Source organism: Lathamus discolor, chromosome 1, assembly GCF_037157495.1.
Source record: "Lathamus discolor isolate bLatDis1 chromosome 1, bLatDis1.hap1, whole genome shotgun sequence".
Classification (NCBI taxonomy): Eukaryota; Metazoa; Chordata; class Aves; order Psittaciformes; family Psittacidae; genus Lathamus; species Lathamus discolor.
Genome location: NC_088884.1, coordinates 105079802 through 105103376, shown reverse-complemented (window position 1 = coordinate 105103376; position 23575 = coordinate 105079802). Strand labels below are relative to the sequence as shown.

Genomic DNA, 23575 nt, shown 5'->3' with positions numbered 1-23575 from the left:
GTATGAACTTCATTCCGTCATAGTACAGTTAGGAGTTTTCTTCTCTTCGTGAGTAGAGACTGGACTAGTCAGTGAAGTCTGTCACAGTGGTTGTAGACATTGTAGACATTGAGCTAGACTTGACAAGAAATGAGAAACACAGGGTGTTAGAATTGTCTTTCTGTGGTCTACAGACACATTCACATTTGCGATTAAACACTGCTCAGCATAGAGTGGCTATCTTATCTTCCAACTGAGTCATCGTTTTTCTTGTAAAAGAAAGTATTTTCACAGTATTCTCCAGCAGAGAAAAAAGTTATCTATTCATGATTCATTTAGTATGAACAGAAATGAAGGGAATCCAAGTACAGTCAATGATATTTAAACTGATATTTTCCTCCCAGACAAGATGAGCTTTAGATTTTTTCATTACTGATTTGCATATGCATGTTGTAAGAGAAAAATCCTGGAAGAACTGTAGAGAATTGCAGCTTATCCTACCTTGTATACTTGCAACTTCTTACATACATAGGTTCTGTATAAATATAAGGAGGGGTGCACAGACATAGTGTCCCATTCTCAGTTTTGTGCATCATTAGGACTTATGGCTACAGCTACAGGTCCAAAAGGAAAGGGTCATTAGTGAACCTAGGTGAATGCTGGTACTCAGAAAGGAAACATTTTCCTACTGCAGGAGATAATCGTATGCCTTGCAGACATGGGAGTATAGGAAAGCTTATAAACTTTTGCCATCTTCATGATTTATGCTATAACAATGACATATCCTCACCCACAGGACTTTAGGCAGCTTGATCACTTAAGTTATTTTGCATTTTTTAATTACATAGAATTTTTTTCTGAGACTAAGTCCTTTTTACTTAGGCCTTGGTTTTCCTGCCTTCCCTCTGAGGCAGATAGCACTAAAAATAATTCTTCCACCACCCCACCTACCACCCCCATCACTTTTGATGTAACTCTTGAGTCTTTCACGCTGAAGAGCAGCTAGAAATACAAAGTTTATGCTGCATGGTTTAAGTTTATGAAGAAAAAGAACGGGGGGTGGAGAGATTATTTCCTGGGTGAAGACCTACACATTAACCACATTTCTTTTAAAAGAAGGACTCGCCTTTCCAAAACCAAACCACATAGTCACAGTCCAAAACAAGGGTATGTAGTGATAGGACAAAGGAGAATAGTTTTAAACTGAAAGAGTGGAGATTTAGACTAGACTTCAGGAGGAAATTATTTACTGTGGGTATGGTGAGACAGTGGAATAAGTTGCCCAGGGAAGTTGCTGATGCCTCGTCTCTGCAACTGTTCAAGAACAAGTTGGACAGGGGTTTGAGCAACCTGGTCTAGTGGAAGGTGGGAAGTGGGTTGGAACGGGATCATATTTAAGGTCCCTTCTAACACAAAGCATTCTGTGATTGCGTCTTAGTGATCAAACCAGATATAATCTTTTCATGAACTTTTATAGCCTCATTTTTACTGCATTCAGATCTGTTATTGGTTTATAAACCTATTGATGTTGTTAAGAATGGCCCCTAAACATTTTGTCCAATCTTCAATTTTTATAGCTATTTTATAACCTGTACTGCCAGGTGCCTCATAGTTTCTGTAAGTCAAGGCAAATCAGCATGTTTTCTGACATTTGCCCACTTTGTAGTAATTTTACCAGGCTTAATGACAGAAAGAATTCTGGGTTATACTGTGAAACAGTCCTCTACATAGAGATAGCAGTACCTCGCTGCTTTGTGGTGACATGTTTCAAAATAGGCTGATCTGGTCAGTATAACAGAAAGAAAACAAAAAAGGTCCGTCCTTCTCACTCTCTCCCTTCTGCCCTCCTCCACCAGCTGTAAGCTGCTTAAACTGATCCAGTCTTCATCTTAAGTAACTGTCATTCAGTGTTTCCTCAATGAGCATTCAGTTGTAGTAGCTGGGATTTGTTAGAGGTAACTTCGTGTAGAGGGTTTAGATTATTGTACAAATGAGAGAGAATAGGTTTAAGTATGACAGCATGGATTCATACCTATAATGAGGAAAATAAAGCATAAATAAATGACAAAACTGTAACAAAATTATTTCCCTTGATGGAGTTAAAATCTTGCATATATCCATAGTTAAAATCGATACGCTTGGTCCCACACATACTTTGGTCCCAGCATGTAGTCAGATCTTAGGCATGGCCATTGTGTGAGGTCCCTAACCCTGGCAGCACCGTGATTCAGAGTTTTGTATGAGATAGCATGTGAAAGACAGTATTTCTGGCTGTTCTTATGGGCACAAATTTGCTTGCCTACATCATTCAGGCAGAATTTGTTTATTAATGCATTTATCTATCCTGTTGAATACAATTTCTCATTTGTTTGTATTTTATTTTATCGTGTTTTTTATTGTAATAGGGATATTATACAAAACCCAAAAAGATATTCTTGGAATGCTATTATGACTATAGTATGTATACAAGTCTTGAAGTTAAATATGTTGTATTACTGTCAATCTCTGAGAAGCTGTCTGAAGAATGTGGGATGATAGTTCTTATCAAAAATGTCTCACACTTTTCATGCAGGTCTTTTCTTTGCACTTTTTCAGTGTTCCATGTAATTTTGTCAAATTTATATAAGAATAATTACATTGAAATCTCTTTTTACACAGTGTCTCTGATACACTGTAGTAATTCCTGACAAATAAAATGCTCTCCTATTAGATGGTGCCCTACACTTCCTGTTTCACATATGCAATTTTATTCAGATTAAGCAAAGAAGATTTCAATAGCACACTGGTGTACACACACATTTCGCTTCAAAGGACTGCAGCAGATGTATACACTGACAAGGTTTTTTACAATGTTTGCACTGCAGTGCTCACGGTCACAGTGTAGGTGAGATTTTGTCTGTGTTTTGGCTCTGTGTTACCCCAAGCTAACCTTTAGTTAATGCTGCAGAATTTTCTTTTGGTGATAAGTTTTGTCAGTAGATAAACTGTCCATCCTGTTGGTGTGCCCTGTTTGGATTCTTCACTTACTCTGATCTTTATTTTAACAATCATGATAAAGAAGCTCTTGCATAGTGAAAAATTTCATTAAGCCTTCACTGGCAGTGACTGATACCAGTCACCAATGAACTTACTTTTCCTTCCCCTGAAATAAACAGTACAGTTTCCTTCAAATACTGATGTTAGAGGAAGAAATCTTGTAAAGAAAAGAAGTTGTCATGAATTTGTAGCTACAGGTTGGTTAAATAAGCATATTCCTACATCTGCCTTTCATTTGCAAAGTGAATTTTTGTCTCCATTTATTTATAAATCATGAGTAGGAGTCTAAAAAAATTATTGGGTCATTTTGTTTGTAAAAGGAGAATCTTTGTGTGTTCTTGGTTTTCATCTTGAAGACTGTTAAGTGTGTTCTCTGTTGTCTTTCTGCAACTGTGAAGGACAGAAGCATCCTTTAAATGAAAGTTAAAACTCTTAATCTGAAGCTTTGAGAAGAGCAACAAATACCATCGGATTTTGTGATACCATGGTAAGAGTTGCCAGTAGTAGCAGTAGAAAAGTGAGTAAAGGCTGGTCATGCTGGGCAGTGGCTCATATCCTTTTGAGAAGGGCAGACACCTGAAGCTGGAAGGGCTACACTATGTTATGGATTTACGCGGATGAGTAATATATTTCTGTTGCTGAGGATTGTTTATAATTACAACAAAACTCTGCTTCTGTACTAGTGGTGTTTGGTTTTAGAATCATAGAATCATAGAATAGTTAGGGTTGGAAAGGACCTCAAGATCATCTAGTTCCAACCCCCCTGCCATGGACAGGGACACCTCTCACTAAACCATCCCACACAAGGCTTCATCCAACCTGACCTTGAACACTGCCAGGGATGGAGCACTCACAACCTCCCTGGGCAACCGATTCCAGTGTCTCACCACCCTAACAGGAAAGAATTTCCTCCTTATATCCAATCTAAACTTCCCCTGTTTAAGTTTTAACCCATTACCCCTTGTCCTGTCACTACACAGGTTTTAAAATTATCCTTCCATTACAGCTTTGAAATTTGCTTTGAAAAGACTTGTAAATTTTGTGGACTTGTGGTAGTCACATTCCTTGTCTCTTTTTTCCCTTCTTCTCATCCAACTCCAAGTAGACTTCTTGCAAATATAGTTTCTGTCCTGTCAGCAGCAACATCTGCTTTGTGCTTTGCTGACTCTGCAGAAGTCTTTGAGAAGTTCTTTGAGAAGTTCTGCTTCAGAAATTTTCTCTACTATTCCCAGTCATGGAAGTGCTCCTACTGTGGAGCTGGTGTAGTGTACATGTCATTTTATTTTTATCTTCATTGAAATGCAGCCAGGAACAGGCATGAATCCACTAAAATGTCTTGGAAATGGAAATGTCTTTCTGTAACTGGTTTAATGTGCCTTTCTGATTGGGAATTGGAGGTGCCCATCTTGCTTTGATGAGCTTTTTAAGCATCTGATTCATTATTGCTGATGCTGTGAATTTCATTTGTACAACATCTATTTCAATGTACAGACTGATAAACAACATCCTGCTTAACAGTAGGATAGAGATTTCTTTTTATCATCATGGTTGAATGTTCTTCAGGATTGATTAACTATCGAACAGCACATGCTGGCTAGTATAGAAAAGGATCTGATGGCCATTCAAGTGTTGTAAGTTCTGTCTATCAAAAAAACACAACACCCTAAAATCCCGAACACTGCAAACTTGCTAAGGGTGCCCTCAATCCCACTGCCCATGTCACCAAAAAAGATGTTGAACAGTGCCAGTTCCAATATGATACAGCTGTAATAAGTTGCACTGAGCAACGCTAGAGTCACGTCATGGAAGATGGGCCTTGAAAATGCTGTGGGGAGTGTTAGGAGTCATCCACATACAAAGGAAATGCGCTGCAACATGACACTCTTTCAGCTGCCTGCTTTCTTGTATCTTCCAGAGATCTTTTATGAGCTCCTGGACTAAGCATTCATCCTTTGTTGAGCAGAAATTGATAGTTCTTGTGGTTACATTTGGAGTGACACTGAAAATTTTAAAACAAAACTAAACCAGCTCAAACAAACCAATCATAAACAGTTACTGGTTAATAGTCCATGCCTGACAGGCTTTCAGAATCCAGGGATAAATACACCATGCAAAGGCATTTACTCATAGTGTTGTTAAACTTGGTGCAAATGTGGAGGAGAAGTGATTTGGAGAGTGAAGATCAAGTCTTGTTGGCTGTAGCTTCTCTGAATGTTGGGAAGTTGATAAGAAAACTCCTTAAGTGAAACATTGAACCTTATAGTAGGGTTGTTTCATCAGAATACAGTAATTCAAGTGCAGTGGCTGTTTAAAATCACATTTGGCATGTGTAAAGCAACTGACACAAAGCATACTAATCACACAGGCTCCTCATTAACAGGTAAAACTCTCAATGTTTTGTATAGAGGACATAGACTAGTTAATCATGGAGGTGGACATAACCCTGATTAACCTTTCTACTAGTGGTTAATTTATCCCAGAGTACATAAATTTTCTGGGACTTCTTTTACATCCTTATAAGCCTAGCATTCTGCTGAACACTGTTCCCATGGTACAGATTTTATTTATAAACAGGAACTTCTCCACTGAATGCAATGTAAATTGCAAGGGCATGTTCCATTATGAAGAACAAGTTATGAGAATATCTGTCAGAAATAATTACAGTCAAACCTGCTGTCAGGCAGAAATATAGACTAGACAGTTTACTGGTGTCTCCTGCAGCAGTGTTTTCATAGTTCTGTTACCAGGAATATCAGAATAATGCAAAAAACATAAAATCACATATAACAAGAAAGAGGAAAGGAAATGTTACTAATCTTCTATTCTTGGCTTTGCACAGTGGTTTGTGACATGGGCTTACTCTTCAATGACTGTGTAGAAAGCAGAATATGCTTATGGATGCTGGTTTTGAAGATGTGAAGGCTCTTGAATCTACAAATATTTCCTTGTTTTTTCACTGGTGTCTAAGGATGTTTTTAAGGTCTTTAAACAGCTACTTGTTCCTTTTAAAGTTTACACCTTAAGTCAGATACGGCATACAATACGCATACGGTCTAAAGTGCGTATTTAGGCAGGTCACCTTAAGAGTGACTTTTAAGAATAAGTTAGTGGGAGAAGCTGTTAGTTGCCCTGCCCTCCCACATTCTCTAGATTATAAAACTTTCTACTATTGCTCAGGACAGCAGAGAGAAAGATGAAATGTATAGTTGGCAGGGCCAAAAAAAGGTAGATAGCTAAACAGCTACTGTAATTTCATGGGTATAGTAAAAATGGAAGTGTCAATATTATTCTTAAAAAGTGAACAATGCATCTTTCTCGCCTTTCCTCATCAATATGCTGTTGATAAGATTTTATTGATTGCCTCTTAAATGTATACTCAAATATTTCAGCACTGATGTTTTGGGAGTTTTAATTTACCTTTCCTCAGGTTTCCTTATTTCTCCAAGTAAGGAATTTTCCTTTTACTATAGGCCTTCAGTTCTCTGCATAAAGAATATCCAGGATGTGGACTTATTATTATTGTACAATGGCACGTTTAAAGAATCATGTATTGTTTGTTTATTTACCTTTTGGACTCCTTGTTCCCAAAGGTCCACAACCACAGAAATGTCCTCTACCTGGATGTGAACAAGATATTGCAGTCACTGACTATCACAATGCATAGTAGTGACCTCCAGGCTTTTTAATCTAACAGAGTATGTTAGTGGGTGAAAGTACTGACTTTAGAAAGGCTGCAGAGGATTTGAAAGAAAACAGTGGTTTTAACAAGAGAAAATGGACCATTCAGTATCCCTTGCTCACGTTATCTGTGCTGCTTTGAATTAGAGCATGGTAAAATGGAAAAAATAGTCCCAAAATGAGCTAACTGTCCCAAATCAGACCCAGGCTTCCCTAACCCTGCATGTCTTAACTCCTTTGACAGCTGCCTTCCGCTGGGACGAGGTGAAACTTCTCCAGGCTGCATTTGCTGAGCATTGGTCCCCAGATTTGCAGCTCTTCCTGGGAAGACCTCAGAACAGAACACTTACAAGTCGCCTGGACAAAATGTAACTTCACTGTCACTATCCTATCCCTGGTAAGCTATTTGGGGCCTCCTTGCTACTGATGAAAATAAGCTTAATACAAAGGAAAATCCCTGCAAAAGAAGTTAACTACTATAGAGATGTGTGTTTGTGAAATGTTCATATTGTGCTGTGATGAGTATGCTGTAAAAATGCAGAAGTAAAAGGAAGAGAATTAGTACAGGAGAAGAGACATTTTCCAAAGGTGTTCCATAGTTTGCTGTTTGTAGCGATTGTTTGTAGTCTGCCCCTGTGAGGGAGAACTGATTGTGACTGAAGACCTCATTTATGACAAATATGAGTGTTATGACAGAGCTGGTTTTGATTCAGCCAGTCAATGAACGTTTGGAAAGCATTGAATGAATACGGCATTTTGCATGATGGCTCAAAGCCTGGAGAGTGCGTGGGTGAGGTAGGCTGCATTCTAGAGACCTGACCTATTAAGCTGTGCATGTTACTGTGAAGTTTCACCTCTAGATCTAATTCCAGTATTACTCCCCTTCCATGAGCATGACTGTGAAACTGTGGATCCTATGCGAAGCCTTACACATGTTTGCCTCTGTGGTCTAGAGGATATTTCACATGTTGGTGTTTTCTTTAGGCCCTTATGTAATTTTTTGCAAAAATCAATGTCTCAATGCACTTGTAATATTCTTCTCTGTGTAGTACAGATGTGTAATGTTATAATATAAATAGAATGTAATAATAGTGTAAATGATAATATGAAAGATGAGTTAATAGTGCCCAGTATAATGTGAGTGGTTTTAGTTCATCTTTACGTGCCCATGCATTAATATGATAACTATGATTAATCATGATAATGTGCTAGGACGCTAACAAGGACTAAAGATAGTTCTGAATGACATTCTGGGCTAAATTTATTTGCTAAGCAATGCTGAGAACAGCTGCAGAAAATGTAACTTACTTTCACTTTGTGAGTAGTTTTCTTGGTTTAACTTGGTTTGGGTTTTGTTGGTTGGTTGGTTTTGGTTTGTTTGGGTTTTTTTTCCTTTGATAAACGTAGCCAATTAAGCTCATGGTATAATGTGGCCATGTAAACTCAGCTTCCTAGATACTGGTTTCATTGGAGCTATAACTGTTGGCTGCATGTCAAACAAATGCATGGAAAATAGGAATAAATGAGATGTTTCCATTCTTGGGATCTTATTATGTAATTTTAGGATAGTCTGCCATGCCCTGGAAAAGAGAGTATGAAATCAAAGAGGATCAGGAGAGTCATAGAATGACTGATAAAAGGTGTTTGTATTGACGCAGAGAGGGTGTGTGTGTGCACTTGTGTTAGTTTTATATCCACACTTACAAGTTCTTTAATGGCTCATTGTACTTCAGAAATTTCATGTTCCTTTTCCCACCATCATTCACAAATATCTGCCAAGCCCAACTTTCAAACTCCGTGCCACTCAAAAGAATATGGAGTCTGTTATTCATGGATCCATTTGATTTCACACTAAAACCCAGAAACATGTTCTAAAAAAAGAGAGTAAAAAACCCCCAAAAACTAGATTATAAAAATACTAGATGTTACAGAGAAATGTATCAGTTTATTCAGCTGCTCATTTCTCCGCTTCAAAACGTTTGGGTTCTAAACTTAAACACAAAAAGAGAAATTGCTTGTCTGTGCAAGCAAAACTGGATTTTGTTTCTTTGTTGCTGGGGCAACTGTCGGAAGGATATGGGTTTCAATAAAACCCAGTTCTACTTAACTTTTATTTTGTTTAGGAATTTAACCCATCCTATTTTCATTAGCTTTCAGTGGTGCTTTCAGTAGGTGGATTAAACTCAGGCTGCTGCTCCTGACTGAGTGGATGTGTCATTTATTTTGATGGTGTCTTAGTTTTATTATCTGTCAAATGTGTGTGGAAGAGCTCCCGCGGAGTGTTGTAAACCTGTTTTTGTAAAACATCAGCTCCTACTTTTGCTTAGCACATTGTACTTATTTTTTGGGGTAGCGGTGAGGAGAAGAGTCTAAAAGTTGGTTTCTTTATCATCAGTTTCCTCCCTGTGGCGTATCACCGAACCTGTCTCTGATTTTGGTAAGAAACCGTTAACAGTCAATTACCTAGGGAATATATGAATTATGCACGTTATTGCAAAGTGTTTATGTAAGGGTAAATAAGTATATTCTGATCAGCAGTATACAGGACACTGGAAACCATGTGCAGCAAATTTCTTGTCTAAATTCATGTGTTTTCATGGACAGTATGACAGTTTTTGTGTGGAGCAGCTTCATGACATTCATTGCATGTTGCAGTAGTTCATGTTACCACTTTGAAATGGAGAAATCAATCATCTGTCTCACAGCAGGATAATTCCTTGCAAGTGATGTCAGGTAGTTTGATTTAAGTTGATTTGTTGTAAGTGCAGCTTATGGAAGCTGGAAATGATATCAGAAAATATTTACAGGTAGTCACATCTGATTCTCTGGGCATCCACTCTCATTTAGGAAGCAGGGCTCAGTCTTGTTTATGATACAGGAAATTAGCGTCCTTCAGAACATTTTTTCAGCTTGGCATTGAAAAGTAGGCGGCAGAGTAGCGCGCTGTCTGCTTACACTTGTATTCTGGACATGTGGCCTATTGGGAGGTTCGAGAGAACAAGAAATCATGGAAATTCAAAAAAAAGTCAGTCTTAAAATGCTGTATCAATGGAGTAATGGCAATGGCTCATGTGCAGGCACAAAAGAATACCTCTTACTACACCTGTGTCATCATGGCAGCAGCAACAGCCACTTGCCTCAGAGAAGGGCAGGTACCTCAATGTGAGCAGCATCCAGGCACAGACTGCTAGCTGGGCCACCCCAGTGGATGATGTAGTAGACACAGCTGACAGGTGCTTCAGGGGAAACATACTTTAACTGACTTTAAGCTATCTAGTTCAAATTCCATTTGTAAATTAGAGATAACAGCCCATCATGTTTGAGACATTTATCTGCTACAGTTTAAGAAAAGTATTCATACATTTTATATATACATAGTTTTTGCATGTTGCCATTTGTAATTGAAGTGTAAAAGCACTAGGAAGTGAATCCAGAAACCTTACATTTGCTGGTCTGTTGCTTGTTCAAATGGCAATTACTTTCTTGTATTATATAGTCCTTACTGAAGCAAGAAAAGAGCTAAGTGTAATTGTGACTTTACTGGCCAACAGATGTTTCAAAACCAGAAAATGATCCCCAGTTCAACCCTTAATAAAGGCTGTCAACTGAAAACCACATTAAACCCCTGAAACCTTGGCTAAAACTCTAGAGCCCTGGCATATGATCAGGTTCTAAATTTTTCATTCATGTCTAGACTTCTGCTTTAGGAGAGTGAATGCCAGCCCTCCAGTGGTACTGTGTAAGGGTTGTGTTATGCTTTATGGGTGCAGGCCTCCACTGTGGCCAATATGAAGCTGTGCTGTCCCCACGGAAGCTCTAGGAAACACCTAGGAAACATGCCTTGGGCACCCACTACATTGCTGAGATTTTCCTAGAACAAAAAGGGCATGTGGGCTTATATCTCCCTTAAGAACTTTCCCTTCTTTAGATGACCATGTGTATTATATGTGATTATTATTACTGCTATGTATTACTGATCTGATGGCATGTGTGCACGAAACTTTACAGAATGTGTAGTGTGTTAGCTTATAGTCTAATGGGATGAGTAATAGGCAAGTGGGTTAACAATTTATAGAGAGTAGAATTAATCAAGTGCTAAGGGTTGGACAAAATAAAGATCATTTACATTGCTGTTTTGTTATGAGCTAGTATCTCTTGGTGGCAGTGAGAAGGAAGAAAATACAAAACAGCCTGTTTCATTTTCCATTTTCTCTTTTCTTAAACGGTTTATCTAGAAAATTTCCCGTTTGCCTTTTTGGTTCCTTCTTTCTTACCGAAATACTAGGAGAAGGTGGTCTTTGGTTAAAAAAAAACATGCTTGGGGCACCTCTACCCTTACACTTTCAGCTTAGTTTGCAGCGATGTGAAGAGAAGTTTTTGTATTATTGCTGGAGTTTTTATGTGCTGCCTTCCATTTCAGTACTGTAGACATTTTTCATGTTGCTGTGTTATTTCACCTCCGTGAATCACTTTCTCTCTTCCTCTCTCCTCAGTTGTTTCAATGAATGGTTTATGAAAAACTGCATTTAATTTTTTCCATTTGGAATGGATGATACCCTTTCTAAATAGATAGTGTCTGATGTAAAAGGCTGATCCCCAAGTATCCCATATCATTGAATATTTTGCCACTCTGCAAAGTAGTTCCAAACATGTCTCTATGTTCTTTCCATATTCTGTTGTGTATCTCCAAGGTTATGATATGATGAAAACTCTAATGTGATGGAAACTCAGAGAGAGAAAGAACAATTTCCTTTCAGAAAGTGAAATTGAGAAGTGTAAGTAGAGGAATAGCTCTGCAGTTGCAACTAGAGAAGAACGTGATGGCTCATGAAAATGCAGTTTTTCATGCCGCAGTGTTTTTATTTATTACAAAAGAAACAACAACTACAAAGAAGTATTTTGTAGCAGAGTTATCTTTTTGCAATGTTGCTGTTTTAACTTCATTGGACTTGCTTCATGCCATGTGACACTTGGCAAAAAGGTACTTCCGTACATTAAATTTGGCATGTATGATTCCTGCTGGCTTTTTCACACCTGGGAGAAGAATCCAAGTTAGTATTATTTTAATGTACAGTTCTGTGTGCTACATCCCAGCTCTATAAAGTCCTGCCCATTGGAATAAACTGCTGGTCCCTGTGAGGGGTCAGTGTTTTGTGGGATGATATTTGAAGTGAACCAGCATCCCAAACTAATGGAGTCTGGCCATAGGATTCAACAAGTTCAACACTTCTGCCTGGTATCTCTTGTTCTGGTTCTTTTATTTAATCCATGGCAGCCTATAAAAAATGGAAGAACATTGAATCAGAGAGTAATTCTAAATGAATTTTCTGAAATAGCAGAGGCTTGAAAAGGCTGCTGCAGTACATACAACAGAGATACAAAGTTTCTGCTGCAGCGAAGCCAAAACAGCTGAGTGCTCTGGCTGTCTGGCTTGTATCTGCTTCTCATGGTCTCTCACAGAAGATTCACAGATAAGAAACTGTAAATAACCGTATAGGACATTACCTGCACAGTATGCCTCAAATAGGAGAGCCCTGAATCAGTTCCTTGATCTAAAAGGAAATGTACATAAAGAAGTGTTTCTACTTACAGTTTCTAATTCCCACCCTCTGACTTTAACAAAGTCATTTTGTTCCAATGCTACAGAACACAGAAAGACAAACAAATTACTTTCTTGTGCCAGTTAGCCTTTGAGTTCTAATGCACCATTCCTTGTTTAACTTATATACAAGAGCGTAACAGGAATGTGACTTTATTTTAATTACTCCTTACCTGTCCAGTCTGAGTTCACAAAACTGTAAATTCTGTTTCTAATGTTCTAGTTTGCGCTCTGTGTAACAGGTAACTAACAATAACCTTCATGATTCTGTATCTTTGTATTAATCAGCCAGTGTATTTCTGATTTTCTTATAGGAAAACAAATGACATTATTGCAGCACCACTTGGCAGCAGTAGGCATGCTTTCTTTAAATAGTTCTTTCATTATTTCGTCAGACACTAGAACTTGAATTGTATTGATTGGATATATAATTATCATTATTATTCCTTTTAGTAATGGATAGTTATATTTCCTTTTTGGTTTATTTTTGGTCTAGCTGCTAAACATAGTAAGCCAGGTTTTTTGCAAATTGTGTATCAGGCATGAAGAAGTTGGGTATCAGTAAAAGCGTAGGGTGCTGTGCTTCAGTTTTTGTGTAGCTGAGGGCTTGATTAATGTAAGAACTTCATGCTGAATCAGAAGCATTTATGGAGAAGGGCCTATTTGGAGAAGGGAAAAATCAGTAGAACATAGCAATTGTAGTATCAGTGTACGACATTCAGCTGTGCTGTTCAGTTGATACGCTGGAAAGAAGGAATGCCAACCAGAGAGACCTTGACATGCTCGTGAGGAGGGCCAATGCCAGCCTCATGAATTTCAGCCAAGCCAAGTGCAAGGTCCTACGCCTGGGTTGGGGCAACCCCAGGTGCAGCTACAGGTTGGGCAGAGAAGAGATTCAGAGCAGCCCTGCGGAGAAGGACTTGGGGGTGTTGGTCAATGAGAAAATGAACATGAGCCAGCTTCAGTGTGCACTTGCAGCCCAGAAAGCTAACTGTATCCTGGGTTGCATCAAAAGGAGCATGACCAGCAGGTCGAAGGAGGTGATCCTGCCCCTCTCCTCTGCTCTCGTGAGACCTCACCTGGAGTATTGTGTGCAGTTCTGGTGTCCTCAACATAAAAGGGCATGGGACTCTTGGAACAAGTCCAGAGGAGGGCCACGAGGATGATCAGGGGCTGGAGCACCTCCCGTATGAAGACAGGCTGAGAAAGTTGGAGCTGTTCAGCCTGGAGAAGAGAAGGCTACATGGAGACCTCATAGCATCCTTCCAGGATCTGAAGGGAGCCTACAAGGATACTAGGTAGGGACTCTTTGTTAGGGACTGTAGTGATGGGACAAGGGGTAACAGGTTAAAACTTGAACAGGGGAAGTTTAGATTGGATATAAGAAAGAAGTTCTTTACTGTGAGGGTGGTGAGGCAGTGGAATGGGTTGCCCAAGGAAGTTGTGAATGCTCCATCTCTTGTGTTCAAAGCCAGGTTGGACAGAGCCTTGGGTGGGATGGTTTAGTGTGAGGTGTCCCTGCCCATGGCAGGAGGGTTGGAACTTGATCATCTTAAGGTACTTTCTAAACCTAACTATTCTATGATTCTATGTGCTACATCTGATGCACACAGACAGCAAAGGAAGCTAAAGAAAATATTCCTCAGTTGTGTCCATCAGCTTGTAGGCTTACAATCTTTAGCACAAAGACAATTATCTTTTATAAAACTTTTACCCAGCATTAACTACTGCTATATAGGAGTAAGGAGACACTCAATTTTACTGGGTTTGTATCCTGCCTAACTTGAAGGGAGTTTTGGTTTCTTTAGCTTTTCTGTACTAGCATGGCGTATGTTCTAAACAATAGCAGCATAGGTAAATGGATATAGTCCAGCAGCAGTTCTTTCTGGTCTCACATCATATTAGGTTTAATTATTGATCATCAGTAACATAGGTCCTCTTCTTACTCATTCAGATTTTTTTTCTCAAGTGTTTAGAGTTTCAGTCATCACAAACACAAAAAGCATTCAAGTATTTAATGTGTTTTCTTAAACAAGATGCAACTGAGATTTGATATTAACAGCTTGCAGTGATGTTGCAATAAAGCCTGTTTGCATCCCTGAGATGAATAGTTCTAATAGGGTTTTTGATATCACAACAATTAAAATTTAGAACTGTTAATGCTTAGGAGGGGAAAAGCTTTTTCAGGAGGGAAGGAATCTGGATTTTAGTTGTTTGAGAAATAAGCTGGTTTGTAACTGCAGAATTTACAGCATAATCTGTTCATGGCCCCAGGCTCTTACTCTAGAGCTAAGCCTCTTAGAATTTTTTAGAGTAATAGTGGTTTTATTCATGTAGCTATTGTATTAGTATATAAATACAATACAAGAGCATCCTGACTTCGCAAACAACTGACGCAACTGTCCTTGGTTTGAGCAGAGAGGCTGGGTAATACATTTCCCGAGGTCTCTTCCAGTGTGAGTGACTCTGTGATTCTGTTCATGAATATCTGTGAACTGTAAATTGGCCAGCTTTAGAATTCAGTGGCCAGTTGTGCACTTCCTTCAAATTTATGATGATAAATACATGTGTCTTTTGAGCAAATTATTCCATAGTCCTAAAAAGCTTTTAGTGTTTCCACCATGCAAACTTTGGTATAGGAAAGATAAGCATTGGTGAAGCTTAAAGATTTTTTATTAAATATGGAAAATCATGGCTAATTATTATTTTGTTTGCTTAATTTTTCCTCTTAAGTCACCAGAGACATAATTTTTCCTCTAAATTGAATGAAACTGTCATAGAAATTACTTTCTACTATTATGCCACAAAATGAAGGTATCATGAAACAGGATTTTTATCTGTATCTAAGTGCCCTGGCCTTTCATACGTTTCTTCTGAAGTCAGAATTTTACTTTTGACTACGTTATTCATCCTTTTTACATGCACCCTTCTTTAATGGGGTGAGTAACTTGCATAACAGAGCAGCATATTAAGAATGTGATTCAATAGCATACAGATCAACATATTAGAAATTAATTCCAAACCCTCTGAGCTTAGAATATATCATTTATTCAAACTTTTTTTTTTTTTTTTTGACACTGCTTGGTGCAGACTGTAACCGAGTATTTTTCTCTGTGTATTCTATAGAATATATGTAATTTTCATCAGTCATACAGTGCCAGAGCCATCTGTGTTGAAGTCAAATTTAACTGAATTTGAATTACATTTGGAGGTTGTGCTGTGACTTGAGACTGTATTAAAAATAGTTTTGGTGTGGTTCATTACATATCTTCAAGCAGTTGTACCACTGACTTTTATCTAAAGAACAGTTTTTTATTGTGTGCATTTTGTTTGGGTTTGTTTTTTTTTTTTGTTTTGTTGCTGCTGTTGGGTTTTTTTGTTTGGTTTTGGTTTGGGGGTATTTTGGTGTGGGGTTTTTTTAAGGTGGTTTTTTTTTAATAGAGGAAAACAATTTTCTGAAAGGGCAGAATATTTCACTCAACTGTGCTGAGGTGGTTACCTCAATTTTCTGTCTTTGACTCATCAAAATGCAGCCAATAAAAACACCTCTTGCTTTAACCATTGTAGTAAATGTAGTTATCTTACGGTAAGCAAGTAGTAAGGGTTTTATTGTGCTGAGCTCTTTCCAGTTTGGTTTTCTTCAATTTTTTTGGTGATATCACCTATGGTCTTGCATACTTACCACTGGAGGTTCATCCTATGCAAATTCAGAACTGCTTCTGAGAAGCCTAATTTAATGCCTCTAGAAATGGCCACATTTTATTTTCTCTTTGAATTTTCACCAGAGAATGAAGGTATTCAGCCACACATGAAAAGATGGTATGAGAAATTAAGACAAGGTCATCATAAACTGACTAACTAATCTGTCACAGCGCCTCACAGGAGCATGTTCTTTCTCTGATAATACCTGTTTGTAAAAGTAATACCTAGGTGTGTGATACCTTGGACTATTATTACTTGGTTGTTTACACCAGGTATTGTCAAGTGTGGAAATCTGACTTAGAATAATTGAATTAAGAATACATGGGAAGCTGGTAGCAAGGCCAGACTTAGAGCTCATTTGTTCCTATTTTCTGCTTGGGTGCTGTAATCGTTAGGAAATGCTGCTCATCAATCCCGTCTTTTCAGTGTGTATGTTCTTTTCGAATTCACATGTCTTTCTTCTGAAAGCTTTTTCATTGCTATTCCTAAATTTTTTCTTTATCACTCTTTTCTCTTCCAGCAGTTCTGTTTTAGAGTTGCTTTCATGATTCTTGTAAATTTTTGCATGCCATCTCTTCTCATCCCGGTGGAAGATGATCTGTTTCTGCTGGGATTTAACCTTAATAATTACTCTGTTCACACTCTTCCTTTCTCCAGCTACTCCAAGAATAATTAAAATGACAGCACAGCCACAACAGAAAAACACTTTTTATCAGTAGAAGCACTGTTGTTATCTATTACTAATCCACTTGCACATTTCAGTTCATATTTATTCTCTGTTAAGTCTTGAAGCTTTTGCAAAGCAGTGAGTCTCATTGAAGCTGATGTTGACAATGCCCTGCTGTTACAGCGTTCTAAACCAGATATGAAAAACAAAATAATAAATTAATAAAGTTCTATGAAAATTGCTGATAAACAAGCATGTCTGGTCTTTGAAGGCCAATTTGATAGGATATTTGGGCATGTATATCCCAAACATAACTGGAAGCTATTATAGGAAAAATGTGGGCAAATTGTGGCCCATCTTTCTTAGTCCAGCACATTAAAGACAGAGCCCATGCATAAAATTCTGTAGCAGCCTGGGGATCAGAAACTACCATTCTCTCCTGGTATGTTTTCTCACACTATGTGACTTTATTACTTCATACATTCAGGATACAAATATGCTAAATGGAAAGATCCAGTATAATGACAATATACTGTAACTTCTGTGTGGTTATCTTGTTTATAAAGAGCAGAGCAGCCAAATTTCAGTAATGGGACAAAAATTATAGGAGTTTAAGACTACTCAAAGCTTCAGGGAACTGATAAGCTAATGTGATGAGAATATATTTTTTTTCAGATGGAGAGAGGAATTCAAGTACTGGAAATGCGTAAAATGATTCAAACACTTTCTGAAAGCAGGAAGCATTAATAATTCACAAATGTTAATCTTTGAACATTAGTGTTTTTCAAGAAGGTTTTTAAGTGACAGCTGAATTGATAAGTCACCTCCTCTCACTGAACTGGGACAAGATAATTTTTTTTAAACTTTAAATGATTGCCCTATTTCATTTTTTTTTCATGCTGTGAATCCTTCTGTTCATGAGTGAAATAGAATAATGCAGCAATAAATAGTTTAATTAGCCATTTGTAGCACAAGTGTAGAACTAGCTGCCTATCTGCCGTGTGAAGATAGCGAACGCATTCACTATACCCATTGTGCACATGTGATGTATTCAGATGGTTATAATCAAATAAGCAGAAATTCTGGATTTGGCTCTTAATACAGATATGTATAGTTTCCCCTTATTATTGAGATTATCACAGTTGGTGGGCCTGGGAATAGATAATAGCATATTACTGGAGGATGTCCTGTGAATCTCTTAAAACCTTCCAGTGTGCAGTCACACCTTGCCAGTTCAGTGATGTTTTAGATACAAGTATCTCTGCCTACAATACCTTCAGCTGCTGTTTGATTTCTGTTTAAATTGGAACTCATGCTTTTATTGTATGTTTTTTTCATAGGGCTGTTTTTCACATTAGGATTTGAAGGATTTGTTTGCAATTCATTTTGCTATAGGACATGTAAACAACCCTCAGACAGAGTAGAGCTGCAGGAGTGTGGAAGAAGAGCACTGCAGATAGTCTGGGACTTGATTCATTTCAACAGCAGCAACACCAGTTTAAATACATGTCTACCAGCTACTGCAGCTTTTCTCATCAAGAACCTTGCTTCAGCCCTGAATCAGTGTATTTGACATAGATGATTTTGCTGTGGGGTGAGGTAGAGAGTACTGCTTGTCTAGGCTGTGATGAAGAAAGTAGTATTGCAGCAAGGCAGCTGGCTCCTTTACATCTCTTCATTCAGAGTTATATGGAACATTCCTAAGGCTCCATTTTCATCTTCAAAATTGTCACAAAAAAAGCTTCAACACGCTTTGATAGGCTGGGGCAATGTCTACTGGGCATGAAGGATTTGCTTGTTGATTAGGAGATATGGGGATGAGAAACCATCCTGGAAATATTTTCTGAAAAGAAAGTGACTGTGATGCTTTCTCCAGACAAAAGAGTTTGTTAAGTGTCAGCCAGAGAAGCAGCTCAGAGGCAACATGGTGGGTGCAAGTGCTGAGACTCTCCTCAGACAAGTACAGCAACAGTTCAGGTACCTTAGTCTCAGTGTTTGCATCTTTGGGCCTAACACAAGCACAGGCTTTCCACTTATGAACCAGAAACCAATGATGTGATCAGTAGTGCAGTTTGGGAAGGCAAACAAGGCTTCCTAGGCTAAAAGACTGGCTACCAAATTGCTCGGCCATTCACTGGCTATAGATTTGAGGGTGAGGAGGGAATTCAAGCACAAGCAGAAAGTTTTACTGAAGGAGGCTGTATTTGAGAACTGCAGTTACTATTGGTTTTCCAGTCTGTTTTGCCTACTGTCATTGCACTGTTTCCTCTCTGCTCTCAGTAATTATACTCATAGTATTGATTGAATCCTTTCAGTCTTCAAAAAGCTGTTTGACTAATAATGAGATAATCCCACTGATCCCTAGAGAGAAAGATAAAGATTATTAAAAATAATAATAATAATGTTCCTTCCCCAGAAAAGGCAGATTTCGTAGCAGCACTGAGGGGAAGCGGAAGTTCATGCTTGAAATTGAGTCATTAGCCCATATTCTCTTTGGAAGAGTAGCTCTTGATAAGGAGGAGGAATGGAGTGAAGAAGAGGATGGCAAAGCAGCAGGTCAGGTAGAGGCCAAGCCCCTTGTTATCTTCATAGTCCCAGGCAGCAGCCCATTTGGGGCTGTCCCACTGGAAGCTCAGAGGATTTTCAGGATTTTCTTATTCTTGCCTTCATATCTACTTTCTTCTACTTCATTGACTCCTACTATCTTGCCTGAAAGGAGATCATATATTTGCTGATGAGACTTGTATGTTTTTACAGGTTCTGGCATACAGATGCCTTGACTGTGATGAAAATTTGAGATCCAGTAATGGTGTTGGTGTTTCATTGACAGGTTTTTTTCTCTGTGATGCTACTGCAACTTCTGGCTTCACAGCTGGATGTCAGGCTGGGTTATTACGAGGTGTTTTGTTGTTCTGTTCCTCTAGTTCTTCCCGCCCTGAGTGATTTTCCTCAAGGTTGAAAAGACAAAGCATCAGAAGTGAAGAAATATTAGATACTTATGCTCTCACCTAAAGCTCAGTTCCCTAGTGAATGAGGTTGTTTGTCACTAGTTTCTTGTTTTATAACTGCTTTATGTTTTGACACAATTATCTCATCATCAAACCAGTTCTTTATGCTCTTTACATCGACGCTGCCAAAGTCTCTACTGGCATGGTGTCAGCTAGCACCAGAGGAGATATGATCAAGGGTATTTACACAGTTGAATGTGAATGTGTTTTCTGTGTGAAGAAATTGAAAGTTACATACACGTGTATTTACTTACAGGGCACTGAAGAGAATCTTGTATGATTTCACTATATGAAGACGCACATTATATGAAACACGAAATCAATTTTCCCTGGGTATACACATTCTGGTTATACACAGACCTCTGTGCTACAGAAAATTATTCTAATTCCTGCTGTACAATTGGAGTATCTCAGCTGTCTAGTGATTCATTTGATATATCTTATGCACAGAGGAACATGAGTATTGATCTGGGCTATTAAAACATATCATACTTCTATTATTTTATAAGCAGTAACTGCATACAAGGACAACATAATAAAGTGAAAAATGTATTCCAGTTCATAAAATTCACCAGTCTACTGCTCTTTCCCAGGGTGACTATTAACAATTACAGTCACTCCTGTGGAAAGCTGAGGCACCGGGTACGACTAGAAACGCATATGCTATACAAAGTGTCTTCTCAGTAGATCTTCACAGCAAATTCAGTGAAGAATCAAATTTCTCCAGTTCCCTTCCCTTCCTTTCTTCACCTTCCACTATTAGACTCTGTCTTGAACATGGTATGTTATAACTAACAGCACTCCAGCTATTATTATAGTAATATAATGCATCCAACCAATAGGGTTTCATGGTACATATACCACCAGTGTGAGAGTATAATTATCTGCTGGCTTTTCAGAAAACATTGGCAATATGACTAATGTTAAAAGCTCTTCTTGTATCTTTCTTTCTCCCTCTTGTTTTAATATAAACCTTCCGTGGAACGTGAGGCTCTGGTAAAGACTCACTGGGCAATGAGGCAGCAGTCTCAGACACTGTAACATGATGCAAAACAAGGTCATACATTTGCTTTCATAACAGGATTATTCATTCATTCATTAAAAATTAAACATGTGGGAACACATGATGCAAATATTCGTGAATACTTCCTTAGAGTTTCTTAAGTCACAAGTTTGTGTGAGATAAAGTTACTCTAAATTTAGTCTTCTCTTCCTTATATTCACACCTGAAGTTAGTTAATTATTCCTATTGAAGCAAGTGTTGGTGTTTCAGGATCATGGCCATATCTCAGTGGAGGGAAGGTTGCATTTCTTTGTTTTATAAGTCCTTACAATGAGCTTATATTTAAAATAAAAACATGTATGTTCTAAAATTTGTCTGTATTATTTGTCTCTTTTTACATAAAAGTTGCTGTCTTTTCAGTTCTGCTGTTAAGACTTTAAATGTTTGTTTGTTTGTCTTAGGGAGTTTTTTGTGTTCTGCAGAAAAATCTGTGTGCTCCAAAGTCTTATTTCAGCCTGAGAGCATTACTATGCAGTATTTTTGTGTATGTCACATGCTAGACTGCAGTTAGGAAAGGGCTGGTTAGAGCTGAATGTGGTGCTATGAAATTAATTTAAAACAGCTGTAATAGGCTACACGCAGAGGCCTGTCTAGTCTAGTGTATGGCTAGACTGGACAAGATCTTAAAAATAGGGTGAACATATAGTGGTAGACTGTGACTCAGACTTGTCTTGAGTCAGAGGTGATATTTTTGAGGTTAATGGCCTTCAGCAGGTTCCTTATTATGTGAATTTGCTGCATCATACTAGGACTTACATTGACCTCTGACATCCACAGGAATGTGAGGCAGGGAGTTTTACAGTGTGGTGAAGCAGCGTATGAAGAATTCTCTTCTACTGCTGATTCTGAATCTGTTGTTTGAGAACTTAGTTTGTTGCTACAAACTTATTTTAATCAAAATAAAGAAACAAACAAACAAGCAAACAACCCAAACCAAACAAACCACAAAAACAAAACAAAACAAAAAAAAACCCAGAGCATCAGGGGACACTGTTTTCCTTTTTACTTTTCAGTGTGCCTCTCATTTTATGGATATCCAGCATATCTCCACCCGAACAGCTCTTTTCTAGGCTAAAACCAAAATTCTGTCTGTGCAGTTGTTTCAGGTGATGAATTTGAATATGCTTTGGATATTTCTTACTGCCCTTTTCTGTAACTTCTAGTTGTAAGATGTTACGATGAGAACCAGAACTACATGTAATATTCATAAAGTGGTTGTGCCATGAATTTATACATGATGTACTTAGTCTTTCAATTCCTATAGTCTTTTCAATTCCTATAACTTTCGTAATAATTGCCAACTTAAAACTTGTTTCTTTCCTTCTCCATAATAATAACTGTCTCACTTTCCCACATTGCTTAGAATATTATTGACTTGAATTTTATTTTTGTTGATGTAGAAATACAAGTGACATAATAAACTTAGAGGTAATGGCATCAGTTACTGTAAAATGTTGCAGATTTACCAGGTCATAGTTGAGGCCAAAACCTTGGTGACCACCAGATAGAATTTAGAGCTTATTTGCAGGTCAGTGTTTTAGCTGATTTCTGTTGTTCACAAGCTGGGTAGCAACTCAGGTTAGTTTTATAATTGAAATGTGGATACAGCTGCTCTGTACTTGCACACCAGCATACAAGATTTCTACGTCTACTTTTCTTTAATTGCAGGTATTTATGAGCCGCCATTTCTTATATTATTGTGGTGAACCTACTCTGGATGTGAAGATTGCCTTTTGTCAGGTGTGTGTTCCTTACAGGTAAACCAAGGTACAGTATACACTTGTATTTCATTTTTGCAGTTCATGCATAATAAAAGAAAAAATTTCTATTTCTTTTGAAGTTTATTTTGTAGTTTTCTCTTAATGATTTTTGATTTTGTTTTGCTAAAATGTCAGTTAATATTCAGAGACTTTTTTTAGGTAAAAATAATAGCAGAGTTTGCAAACACAAAAAGTTGGCTGTGCTTCCAGTAAACTTAATGATGTATCAGACAATAACCATACGTAAAGAGATGCTTTCTCAGAAATATACAAATTAGAGTTATTTTATCTTAGCCTTTGTTTTTGTGTGACAGAACCTGTTACTACAGTTTTCTGCCCCATAATCTACCATTACTAGAAGTGAAGGGAGGGTTAATAGGAGCTGTGGGGTTATTTTTTTTCCAGTTGAACACCATGTGCTACTCAGATGTAGTCATGAGACTGCATTATAGCAAATTAAAATATATTGATTTGTCCATTTTTTTTTTTGTTCTCTTGCTTAGATTTAGTTAACATATATGAATCACAAATCTGTATGCATTTTTTACATCATGAACAAAAGATGAGGAATTTTGCTCATTTATGAACATTGGTTTATGTTTGAATTCTGTCTCTTCAGAATTATTTTTGTGAGATGGGAGACCAATAAGCTAACTAGCTGGGGGGATATTAGGTACATTCTTTATTTTTGAGGAATAAGAACAATGCTGCATTCTTAGAAATGGAATTATGGTAAACACTTGTTTTTTCCCTTTATATTACTTACAGGGTCCAAGTAAGTGACAGCACAAATCTAAAAAAGAAAGAGCTATTACTTGTATGCAAGCATTTAACACAAACAGGTGACAGCTTCTGGGAGGTTTGTTTTGTGGGGTTTTTTTGCAAAAATTGCACATTTGTTTGTGCAGAGGAAAGGTATTCTCAATCACTTCCTTTCATGTTTAGTGCTTCTTTAGCCTTGGCACCAATCACTGCATGACCATGCATAGCCAATGCTTTCTGTCACTGCACTCCAGATTCTTCTTTTGTTGGAAACATGCCACTATAATTATTCCTTTGCTGTTACCCTAACTTAATAAAAGG

General features: G+C 37.9%; 1 protein-coding gene across 1 annotated transcript in view; it reads left to right on the top strand.

Annotated features, from left to right (window-relative positions):
- Positions 1–23575, top strand: part of MAPK10 (mitogen-activated protein kinase 10) — a 177035-nt gene that overhangs the window by 81677 nt on the left and 71783 nt on the right. The window contains exons 5-6 of the mRNA XM_065665211.1: positions 6938–7090; positions 22401–22472. Coding sequence (XP_065521283.1) covers positions 22407–22472 — 66 coding nt within the window. The 5' untranslated portion in view covers positions 6938–7090; positions 22401–22406. The remainder of the gene's footprint in view (positions 1–6937; positions 7091–22400; positions 22473–23575) is intronic.